Source organism: Solanum verrucosum, unplaced genomic scaffold (assembly GCF_900185275.1).
Source record: "Solanum verrucosum unplaced genomic scaffold, falcon-dt-bn FXZP01000902.1, whole genome shotgun sequence".
NCBI classification, from domain to species: domain Eukaryota; kingdom Viridiplantae; phylum Streptophyta; class Magnoliopsida; order Solanales; family Solanaceae; genus Solanum; species Solanum verrucosum.
In genome coordinates this window covers 144644-157858 of record NW_026019767.1, presented here as the reverse complement: position 1 = coordinate 157858, position 13215 = coordinate 144644, and the positions used below count along the sequence as shown (strand labels likewise).

The 13215-nt window shown below is 34.8% G+C and overlaps 1 protein-coding gene across 1 annotated transcript in view; it reads left to right on the top strand.

Annotated features, from left to right (window-relative positions):
- Positions 1-1252: 1252 nt before the first annotated feature.
- Positions 1253-13215, top strand: part of LOC125809600 (uncharacterized) — a 32702-nt gene continuing 20739 nt past the window's right edge. Inside the window, exons 1-2 of the mRNA XM_049489228.1 lie at positions 1253-1467; positions 1539-1671. Of these exons, the coding sequence (XP_049345185.1) occupies positions 1427-1467; positions 1539-1671 (174 nt within the window). The 5' untranslated portion in view covers positions 1253-1426. The remainder of the gene's footprint in view (positions 1468-1538; positions 1672-13215) is intronic.

Sequence of the window (13215 nt, the reverse complement as noted above, 5' to 3'; positions counted from 1 at the left end):
CTCTCTCTCTCTATATATACTTGTTCAACTTTAAATAATAATTTTAAATAAATTAATAAGTTGAGCTAATAATTCAAATGGATTGAATTTGATTTTGGCAACTCTATATTTTAGGCTTAACCCATTGGTGGCCCCCTAAAGCTGACAACAATTTCACTTAAACACCTTAACTAGATTTTTTTTCATTTTAGACACTTTATGTCATGCCCTGTTGTGTCATTTTGACACTTTTTTCACAATTTTCTGTTGACCCTACGCGAGTGTTAACCAAACATATCCACATGAAATAAATGACCAATTATGTCATGCCATCTTATTTTAAAGCCATGTCATTAAACACACAAAAAAAATTAAAGAAAAAAAATTAAAGGTCAAATAGAAAGGGTTTTGACCAATTAAAAACAAATTATTTTGAAGATTTCCCCTCCCACCCCTCTTCCCCCACCCACCCCGATCATCTTCTTCATCAAAAATTTCTCACCACAACACAGTCATCTTCTTCGGATTTCTCCTTTTTCATTTTCTTTTCGCCCATTCCCACCCTATATACTTCTCCGCCATATTCCCCCATTTTCATGGTCTTTTTCATAATACCCACTTTATTTCATTGTCTTCTTCACCATAACTTTCTCCTATTTCTTTATTTAATTTAGTGTTTAGAATTGTAAATATGAAATTTTAGAAGTTATAATGGCGATGTGAATATGTTAAAATCAGATTGTAGATTTTTTTTTATACTTAATTTTATTCTCCATTCTTTTCAGGAAAATGGGTTACATTCTTAAAATTGTTTTGCTGAACAATCAGTACTGTTTCAAGTCTTTTATATGCAAAGTTTATCTTGCCATCAACCAGTGAGGTCAAGTATGTATTGTGTTCAATAATATTGACATTATGTTTTTCCAACATAGATAATAAAAGGTTTGAAAGAAGTCTTGGATGGATTTTCTGGAAATTTTTGAGAGAGAAAATTTAAGAAGATGTACTAGCTGAAAATGAGAAAGAAGAAGAGAAAAAAATAAGTAAAATAGGCTAAATAAGCAAAACGTGTCAAACTGACATAATAGAGAGTGACATAAGATGTCTAAAATGATAAAGTCTAATTAAAATGTCTAAATGAAAATTAGTGTCAATTTTAGGGAGTCACGATGGGTTAAGTCTTTTAAATTAAATGTGTTTTTGTGCAAAGCCAAAAGTTGAATGATATAATAATATGGGTTGTTCAAAGCTGGATAGTCGATAGTAAGCTATTTGTGTCCATCTAATTCGAAGTGAAAGGGGGAAGAAAGCAAAAGGTTGAGAAGAGGAGAGGTTGAAGTGTATTATTTTGAGTTAAAAAAAATCCCTACAACTCCCAAATCCAAAATCTCTGCGTCCGGATCTGTTTTCACAAATAGATACTTGAAGCTCAAAAGTGAGATCGGAGATGCTTGACGGTATACTAACCCGTGGTTTCAGCTCCAAATGGTATGTATGGCTTTTTTTCTTTTATTTTTTGAGATTTGTGATTTTTCACTTTGGTTTTGGGATGAATGAAGCAAATCGCTAGTAAAGGCTACAAGGACGCGAATCGAGGTGGTGAGACGGAGAGCTGAGTCGAAACAGAGGTTTTGGAAGGAAGATCTTGCCAAATTGCTTGATAATGGACTCGATATTAATGCTTATGGAAGGGTGAGTGTTTCCATCCAAATCCAATTCTGATTTGATGAGTATTGCTAAACTGATTTACTGCTTACTGAAAATAAGGAACTAAAATAACTAACATAATTTTAAATAAATTAGGAAAAAGAAAAACAACTAAAAAAAATAGCAATTTACTTTTCTTCCGTATGTTCTCTCTCTCTTCTAGATTAATTATAAATTTTGGTCTTGTAGACACCTAGGCACCAGCTAAGCATTTTCTGAAAACAAGCTGCAGTTCTACAGACAACTGCAACACTCCTACTGGCTCAACAACTGCATAGTCCAATCCTCATTATCAGAAATCCAAGGCTTAGTAAATACATCTGCAATGTGATCTTCTGACTTGCAATAAACCAATTTGACCTCTCCTCCTTGCACTTCCCTCAGAAAGTACAATATGATATTAGAATGTTTTGTTTTCCCAGGAAAACTAAAATGAAAAGCTATATTATGAGAAATCGATATGGCTGCCTATCATCCACAAATGTGTATGTTCTTCCTTGTTGCTCTAGATCAAGATCTTATAGGATCTTCCTTAGCCAAAGATCTTGATTAACTGCTGCTATTGCAGCTATAAATTCAACTTCTGCAGTTGACTGTATGTACTACGATGCCTTGCTTCTTTGAGCATCATGAAAAACATCCCGAACCAATGCTAAAATAATTACCTGAAGTACTTTTCTTGTCATCAACTAACCCAACTCAATCACTATCAAAATAACCTTGAACTTCAGAATTTTACAAAACATAGCACCTTAGTCCAAAGTTCCCTTGACATAACTTATCACTCTTTTGGCTGCTTTCATGTGCATTTCACTTGCACAATTAAGAATCTGGACAAGACACTTAGAGCCTGTTTGATTTGGCTTAAAAGTTGGCCAAACCTACTTTCAAGTCATTTTTAGCTTTTAGGAGTGTTTGACAAAGTTAAAAATAATTTAAAATAAGTTAAAAACCAAAAGTAGGACTCTCCTTACTTTTTATTTTTTAACTTAAAAGACATTTAATTTTGACTTTAAAAAGTTACTTTTTAAAAGCTTTTTTTTTTCCAGCCAATCCAAACGGGCTCAAACGGGCTCTTACTGCTTGCAAAATGTCAGGTCTCGTGGTAGTGAGATAATGCACACCCAGTCATACTTTTATAACTTGCTTCATCAACCTTTTTTTTTTTTTATCAAGTAAAAGGTTTCATTGATAGTAGCACGGTCAACTTGGTCGTATACAAGTGATTTAACAAAAGGAGGATAAACCTACAAAATATGGTTCTCTCAAACGACACCCAACCCTCTATACACATAGGAACTACGTGGGTGCTTAGAAAGAAAATAAGGGATCAGAGACTACTCCTCAACAACAACAACAACATACCCAGTGAAATCCCACTAGGTGGGATCGGAGACTACTCCTCAATCGAGCAAAAATTCATTTCAACCCCTTCAAAAGCTCCCCTATTCCTCTATTTCCAAATGACCCACATGACCACATCAAAGCAAGAGGAGTAACATTTCAAGCCTTGTGCCTTCTTCTCCTATCTATACTCTTCCATCAACCTTGTCACTACCATCATCTTAAATAAACCTCTCTTTCTGATTCATTGGAGTTTTCATAGGTTTGCAATCTTCCATTAATCTACTTTATTATCCCCCTTGCATACTTTTTTGGCAAATGAATGTTTTAGTTGAGTTTGATGAATCTGCATTCCAAGAAAGTAAGATATTTCTCCCAAGTTTGTCATTTCGAACATTTTCTTCATCACTACCTTGAATTTGTCTATCATTTCAAGGTTGTTTCCAATTACAAGAAAATTATTAACATAAAGTGGTATAATCACAATATTAGAATTTCTTTTTGTGGATAAATAGAGTTGATTCACTTATGCTTTTCTTAAGTCCTAAGCCTTGCAAGAACCCTATGGTGTGTCCTAGTGGTCAGTTAAGTGGGTTGAGAACCATGAGTTGAATCATAAAAAATGCTTGTTGATTTTTTTCCATCTATTCTAGCCTTGTTAGATAAAATTACTTGGTATTTGTTGTTGATTGGAGATGATAGGTATTTCGTGGAATTTATCGAGATGTGTAAAAGCTAGCACGAACACCATAGTTATTTAAAAAACCCAAGGCTTGCAAACGCACATCAGTTTGACTTTACCAAGCCCTTGAGCTTGTTTTAAGCCATAAAGGGCTTTCTTTAATGGATACACTTTATCTTCATGCCCCTTTACAGAAAAACCTTGAGGCTGCTCCTCATAAATTTGCTCTGATAGAAAACCATTTAAAAAATTGATTTGACATCCAACTGAAAGATTCTCCAACCTTTTTGAGCAGCAAAAGCTAGTAACAACCTTATAGTATAGAGTCTAGCAACTGGAGCAAAAGTTATTGAATAATACACTCCAAAAAGTTGTGAGTAACCTTTCATAACAAGTCTTGCCTTGAGCTCGTTAATAGAACCATCAACATTCAATTTCGTACAATAAACCCACTTCACACCAATGAGCTGTCAAAAGCAGAAAAAACACAAAAAATTGAAGAGTGATTATCTTAATTCGTTGATCCAATACATCAAATTACATTGGTATTTATTCACAAGAGAAATAAGAGATAAAAGGAAGCAAATTATTTTACACTTAATGTAAATCCTACCAAATATTCTATAGTTAATGTTGCACAATATTGTATAATCTATCTATTTATCTATCTCTATATCTTTCTATACTACCTTAAAAACATGAACTCCCTAACTTGAATGTTAAATTGCTCTAATACCCGCAACTTAAAATACTCCATTTAGATGTTATATTTTATGTTATATTATACTAGGTAAATTACCTGTGCTTCACACGAGATCGAACTATTTTATTAAGCTTACATATGATCATTCGATAATATTCGTATTTCGGTACATACACTACATTTTCAACAATATTTTATCTCAAGGCAAAGCGTTCCTCCAAAATCATAAAGTACTATATTTTTTTAATTTCCATTATTGTTGCACAAAAAATTATGAGTCATTGAGTATGATAGAGAGATTTTAAGTATAAGAAAGAAGTCTAAGAAAATCTCCATGAATATAATTGGTCAAAAGTGACAAACTTTCTTTCTGAATTTCAAGAAGTTATAAAGAACAACATTAGCCGTTAAAGTGTTAAAAATTAGTGCATCTTAGAGTTTTCTTTTACTGTTTTACTTCTGCAGTTTACTGAGTCAAATAACAATTCCTATATTTTAGGAATGATGATTAAGTTAGTTGTTTATTAAGCTAGGAGTCTTATTTGTTAGAGTTATTGTAGGAGTTAGAAGTTAACGCTTATTTTATATATAACTCTAAGTGCCTGCTGTAAAAGAACAAAGCCTTCAGTTCAAGCAAAATAAAGTTCTTCTCTGTTCAATTTCTTATTCAACTGCTGCACTTGTGCTTTCTTTTCTCTGCGTGTGCTTTTGTTTTATGGTATCAAGAGCCAGTTTATTGGCATAAATGTTCTTTCCTTCTTCTTGTCTATCAATTTTGTTCAGTCTTGTTGGAGGAGATTGAAAGTTGCAGAGAAAAAGTTTGTGCAGTATGGAGTCAGCAAATGGGGGAAATAGTTCAAACGCATAGTTTGGTGTTGAGAAGTTTGTAGGGACAAACTACAACTACTGGAGAATGTGTATGGAGGCTTACTGTTGCTCCTAATTGCACACGCAAGTGTACGTGGTCGCGCAAGTAATATAGTGGCTCTTAAAAGAACCAGATTATCGAACACAAAGGACTTGTCAATTAACTATTTACTAAATTATACTAGTCTAATTATTTATTTAAGAGTGTCAAACTAAAAGAATGCAAGAACAAAATAATAAAATTACTTACAATGGTTGGAAAATTCCAGGGGCTGTAGCATGTAATGAATCTCATGCATCATATTCTTGGCTTAGAACTAATTTTAGTTGTCAAGTTACTGGTTTATAGGGTTAATTATATGAGTCGGGCTATACACCTCTCGTCGCCTACTCCAGTTAGCTATCTAACTACATCGTTGAGCGGGGATAAATAGACTAACCGACGAGCATTTATATTTCATCCTATTTCGTAACCAAGCTAGGTGTCCACCCATTAGATTGAGGTGATTAGTGTTTCGAGCGTCACTCCTGAACACTAATCACCTCAATCTAATGGGTGGACCGAGCTCTCTATATTCTCTGGTCTATCTAACCTCTCCTCTCCCGATTTTAAGATTAGACAATATATTTATCTTATGGTGATCAAGCATAAGATACTAAAACAAGAATATAAAAGTAACTTATAATGACAACCGAGAATTAATTCAAAAACCTTAAATAATCAACAATCAATTCGTAGCTACAACCCCCATAACTAGGGAGTTTAGCCACTAATCTCTAAGAAAAGAAAAAGAAGAAAAGAACCCTAAAAAGTATTGAACTTTTTACTTGATGCCCTATGATTGATCTCTTCCTCTAATTGATTGCCTCAAATAATTATTTCTATGGATTATTTATAGATGTAGAAAACCCCAAATAAAATAACTGAGTCCAAAACAAATTAGGAATCCAAATCCAAGCGGAATAAGAATTCCTGTACGTGTAAACAGTGCTCTGCCGAGTTTCTTGCCCATCTTCGTTCTTCATATGATGCAATGTGGAATTTTCAATTCCAATTCCAATTCTACTTCCACCAAAATATATATTATTTTATAAAGTTTAATCTATTAAGCTGTCTGCTTGATTTCTTTCTTCAACCTTCCATCTTTAATTCGTTTTAGCTCCAAAGTTCTTCAACTTTACACTAATTTATTCCTACAAATAAATTACACTATTTAGCACAATTCATAAAATCCATGCTCAAAAAGGACAAATATAAATAATCAATGTGTGGCAAATAATGATTGAAAATATATATTTTTGGCCTCACATCAATACCCACTCTTAAACTTTTGCTCGTCCTCGAGCAAACATTAAAGCTCATCTCAAAAAATCATACTAGTAATGTCATCACTTTGGTTAATACAAACAATTAGGCCATATACCAATTTCAAAACATCAAGTACACTTCTCAATCATTATGCAAGACATCCAAATAAACAACAAATCTCTAACCTCCTAACCTCAAGGAAAAACTTTGAACTCATCAAATTTAAGTTTGCTCACTACTCGCTTCAAAGAAAGTTAATAAAATCACCTATCCATCATGAAACAAGTATCCTTACAAGAAGAAATAGTCCACACACTCAATTCAAAAGATTGAATATAAATTAAGGACTTCATATCATGAACAACTCTCACACTCACAAATAAAATTCACATGTATGTACAAAGAACCATAGGCTTGCCCATTATGTACATCTCCACTAATTAAGCATGCTTGAATAGAATCAAATAGGACTTTAACGGGTTGTAATGTAGACTAGGGGACATGTAGGAAAACTATATAATAGTGACTTACACTTCCTTAAGCACTTTGCAATTTTAGACTTCATCACCCATTATTTTCTTCTCTTTTAAAAGTTTTCCTTCATAATAGCCACCCTCAACTTACGTATTTTACATGCGTTAAGGTGCACGATGTCCTTGGAAGGACCAGGGCCATCATCAAGGTAACTTCTTTTGTTCATCTTTTTTTTTTCACATCACATTCTTTCAAAGAGGGCTTTTTAAACACTTTGTAGCTATCATTGATTACCTTTTCACTCAACCATCTCTTTTTCTCAGAATTGATAATTAGAATAAGTTTATGCTATAATGCTCAAGGAAGCAAGGTGCAAAACTAGGGATTCAACAAAATAATCAAGGGAAAAATATGGCTACCAATAAAAGGCTACAGGCTCAAAGGGTTAACTAGTGATATAATATCTGAAAAGGCTAAAATTTTAGACAAATCAAAGAAAACCTATTATCATCTCCTAAACAAAGCAACACTTTTTATTTCGCTTTAATAACATGCAGGGCAAGTTCTAGACTAAGATGCAAAACATGGAATAAACAAAATCTTACCACACATGGCACAAGTATCAATAAAGGTGGATCAATTCCACTTCTAAGAGAGACAAGATCATAACAAACTACAAAATAAAATAAGCTATATACAAAGTCACAACCATGAGCTTAGGTGTCAAAGAATCTACATTTTTTTTTATCAATCAAACATTCACAAGAAAGTACTACTCAAAAATTAGGCCTAAATAGCAAGTATCACACCACTCAAAAGGATCTTTTCTTTTCTCTCAAAAGAAAAATGAATTAAAATAAACTTATTCCTAAAAAAAAATAAAAGACACTCGGTTCAAAGGGACTATCCTCAGGAAAAGAATCGAAAACAAAAGCCAAGGAATCCATCCTAAAAAAAATAAAAGACACAATAAAACAATAAAAATTAGGAATTTATTCTTCCACCCCACACTTAAAAAGATGCTATGTCCCCAAAGCATCAAATAAAATTTAAAAACAAGAGTTAGAAAAACTCCCTTAAGCCTTTAGGCCTAGCTAGTAGCATGTTCTCTTAATTTTCATCAAGGATCGTCACCCAACACTTATGCTCAAACGTGCTCCTTAGCTCCAAATTTTGGATACTCAGACTTCTCCAAAACCTGCAAAAAAAAAAAACAAGACCAAAAGAGAAAAAAAAATGACACTAATAAAATAAAAATAAAACAAGAAGTTACACTATAAATTGGGTTGCCTCCCAATAAGCGCCTAATTTAACATCGTGGCACGACACAAGTAAATTCACTATTTTTCTTTCCACTTTGAACTTATGAATTGTACCCCTAACTTTGCATCTATTTTTCTGCTCCTCTCAAGGGGAGGTGGTAGAAAGATAAAGGAACCAAGTAATATATGTCGCATCTTGCACTTCTTTGCCCTTATGTGAGAAATGTCGTTTTGTCTACGTGGACTAAAATTTTTTAGAATGTAGGGCCCTTGTTCCTCATCAATACACTCATTCATTAGTTCAGATTTTATAGAAAATTGTTTTGAATGAGATTCAAGTTGCCTCAACTCCAAAGCAACATTATTTACAACATTCTCACTTTTGTACTCTTTCTCAACATCGATAATAAGGAATAAGGTGTAGTTGAATGGTTGAAATTCCTCTTTTTGCTCCACTAGTTGGCCATTATCCACGACAATTGGTAATTGAGCATCAGACACCTCAATCTTTTTGTTCAAGTGAGTCTCTAAGTCATGAATATCTGAGCCAAATTGATCTATTTCTTGTGTGAGCTCAACTCTTCTTCAATGAGTTGGGTTGTCATGTATGTCAGACCATCACGAATAGACTCTTCAAGCTTTAGAAGTTGAGTTTGTCCTTGTATCCAATATTGGCTCACTATGTTTGTTTCTCCATAACTTTCTCCTTGTTGGGCTTCAATCTCTTCTAATTCAGCTTGGATTGTAATTTCTAATTGAATAGCGTCAAGCTTATCTAGTAATTTCATGATTTTTTTGTTCCCTTCTGTGCATTCAAATATTTGTCTAGTGATTTTTGAATTAACTTTGTCCAACATGTCCGTACATTCCATAAGTGAAACTTGTTTTGCATTATCCACTTCATCGCCCCTACCAACATCACAAATAACAGAAGAATCATAATAGGGGTTCGGGGGAAGGGAATAAGATTTAGGGCAACCATTCCAATGAACATATATGACATAAAGGACATTCATCACCCAACCACGATTTATCCCAATCATCCATATCAATAAGAGTACCAAATTATTCAAAGAAAGAAAAATAATAATTGTTGAAAAAAAAACTAATTAAAAAACACAAAAGAAATAAAAAATAAAAGTATAACCTAGAAGAATAGTTAATTTCTAAGTCCCCGACAGTGGCGCCAAAAACTTGTTGCTCCAATTGCACACGCAAGTGTACGTTGTCGCACAAGTAATATAGTGGCTCTTAAAAGAACCAGATTATCGAACACAAAAGACTTGTCAATTAACTATTTACTAAATTATACTAGTCTAATTATTTATTTAAGAGTGTCAAACGAAATGAATGCAAGAACAAAATAATAAAATTACTTACAATGGTTGGAAAATTCTAGGGCTGTAGCATGCAATGAATCTCATGTATCATAGTCTTGGCTTAGAACTAATTTTAGTTGTCAAGTTACTGGTTTATAGGGTTAATTATATGAGTCGGGCTATACACCTCTCGTCGCCTACTCCAGTTAGTTATCTAACTACATCGTTGAGCGGGGATAAATAGACTAACTGGTGAACATTTATATTTCATCGTATTTCGTAACCAAGCAAGGTGTTTGTCCGGGCGTCACTCCTGAACACTAATCACCTCAATCTAATGGGTGGATCGAGCTCTCTATATTCTTTGGTCTATCTAACCTCTCCTCTCCCGATTTTAAGATTAGACAATATATTTATCTTATGCTTGATCTTATGGTGATCAAGCATAAGATACTAAAACAAGAATATAGAAGTAACTTATAATGACAACCGAGAATTAATTCAAAAACCTTAAATAATCAACAATCAATTCGTAGCTATAGCCCCAGAACTAGGGCGTTTAGCCACTAATCTCTAAGAAAAGAACCCTTAAAAGTATTAACAACTTTTTACTTGATGCCCAATGATTGATCTCCTCCTCTAATTGATTGCCTCAAATACTTATTTCTATGGACTATTTATAGATGTAGAAAACCCCAAATAAAATAACTGAGTCCAAAATAAATTAGGAATCTAAATCCAAGCGGAATAAGAATTCCTGTGCTCTGCCGAGTTTCCTGCCCATCTTCGTTCTTCATATGATGCCACGTGGCATTTTCAATTCCAATTCCAATTCTACTTCCACCAAAATATATATTATTTTATAAAGTTTAATCTATTAAGCTGTCTGCCTGCTTTCCTTCTTCAACATTTCATCTTTAATTCGTTTTAGCTCCAAAGTTCTTCAACTTTACACCAATTTACTCCTACAAATAAATTACACTATTTAGCACAATTCATAAAATTCATGCTAAAAAAGGACAGATATAAATAATCAATGTGTGACAAATAATGATTAAAAATATATATTTTGGCCTCACATCACTTACCTTCAAGGTCAAGACTTGTGGGATCTTATTGCTGGTGCTGAAGTAGAAATTTCAGCAAATACTCTGGAAATTTCAGAACCACGGAGAAAATGGAACATCAAATGTGGTAAAGCACTCTTTGCTTTGAGAACGTCAATTGGAAAAGAGCTCATCGATCATGTTCGTGATGTTAGTTCACCAAAAGAAGTCTGGGAAATACTTGAGAGATTGTTTACTAAAAAGACCACCGCTAGGGTGCAACTGTTGGAAAATGAATTGACAATCCTAACAGAAGGAGTCATGTTTATTTCTGAATATTTCTTGCGAGTTAAAGCTATTTGTGCTGAAATTTCAGAATTAGATCCTGATGAGAAGATGAAGCAAGATTGCGATGATTTCTTATTTGAGGGTTGAAGGAGTATAATCCTTTCGTGACCTCCATTCAGGGCTGGACAAAGCAACCTTCAGTTGAAGAATTTGAAAATTTGCTTTCCAACTAAGAGGCATTGGCAAAGCAAATGGCAAGAAGCCTTGAACCAGATGCAACTCTCTTTCATGGGATAAGAATAAAAAGAAAAATACATCATTTGAAAGCAGGAACAATGAAAAAGAATCAAATGGTGAAAAAGCTACTGGTGGCAACTTTGATAATAGGAAGTGCTATAGATGCTGTAAAATTGGACACATCAAGAAATATTGCAGAGTGAAGCTCTCAAAAACAAATATTGCAAGTGAAAATGATGGAAATGAGAAACTCAAATGGGAGCAGTGCTTCACTATTGAGGTTACTGAACGAGGAACGATGATGTTGTAATTGTTCAAGCTCTGCACAATAATTATAGCTGCAAACAAGAATGGATCCTTGATTCTGGTTGCTCACACCATGTAACCGGAAATGATTCTCTTCTTTTCGAGTTGCGTCAACACAAAAGAGAACGAGTAGTTGTTACAACGGATAACTCGACATATCCAGTAGCTAATGAAGAAGTCTTGAAGATTGATAGTAGCTAATGAAGGAGTCTTGAAGATTGACAGTAGCTAATGAAGGAGTCTTGAAGATTGATAGTAGCTAATGAAGGAGTCTTGAAGATTGATGTTGGAGATACAGGGGCTTTCAAGTTGAACGATGTATTTCATGCTCCAGGCTTGAAGAGAAACTTAGTTTCAGTTTCTCAAATCACCGATTCTGGAAAATATATTCTCGTAGTTTTGGGACTATATGGGTGACTGACCCTAGTCCTACTCGGTATTATGTTACTCCCAATAGATTAAATGATTGACACATTATGACTGAATTTCTGTAATATACTAGATAGCTCAAAACTGACATGCAAACTGAGAATGCACATTAATATACTGATAATGACACATTCAAAAACCGAGGCATGTATATCTAAAATACTGAAATATCTGACCTAGCATGTGTAATTCAAGAACTAAAGAAATACATAGCTAGGGTCTAAAATTCATGTAAGAAACGAAATAATAACATGATAATCTGATTTGGAACATGTAAATAACTAATTCTTGATAATCTGTTGAAGTTCTAGAAACCTTAGGTCTAGTCATAATAAGGGAATCAAGAATCTAACTGAATTCTAGGGACCTAATGGGCGTAAGGAGCCCACTAGTGAAATCCCACATACCTGGTGACGAATTCCACAGGGAAATCTTTTGATTTCGGGGCTGAAACTGATGAAAACCTTGCTGCGTTCTTGAACTAGGGTTGCTCGACCTTTTCTCTTTTTTTACGTTCTAATTTTCTAAGTTTTGATGAAAGATTTGACTTAGGTAAGTTCTAGTTATGTTTCTAGGCTAAAACTAACCAAAACCACGTAGTTTAGGGTTAAAATGACGTAGTTTAAAGGTCCAACGAAATAGGAAAAGACCAAAAGACCCCTGACTTAAAGCTGCAGACGGGCTGACCACGACCACTTTCACGGACCGTGAAAGGGACCAATGACCGTGAAGCTGGTCGTGGTCTGTAGTCTAGTGACCTCAGGTTCTGGGGGTCTGGTCCACGGGATTCACCACGGACCGTGTGAAGGACCACGAATCGTGAAGGCCCCCCGTGGTCTTCACTTGGTCCAGTGGTCTGAGGGCCTTGGTTCACGGACCCTCCCACGGGCCGTGTGAAGGACCACGGACCGTGAAGGTGTCCGTGGTCTTCACTTAGGCGTGGGGTCTAGAGGTTGGCTAAGGGGGGGGCTACTGCTTAATCTTTACGGACGCCCCCACGGCCCGTCATCAAGACCACGGACCGTGAAGGGTCCCGTGGTCTGATTTCTGGGCCTGGTGGAGTCCAACTGCCTACCACGGGCAGGTCAACGGACGTGGTCCCTGTCACGGTCCGTGAACCACATCTCAAGTTGATGAAAGCTGAAGGAAAGCCATTAAAAGATGCCAAAGAATTTCAGCGACTTGTTGTAGTTTAATTTATTTAACTATCACAAGACCACAAATTGCTTATTCTGTTGGAATTGTTTCTCAGTTCATGCATTG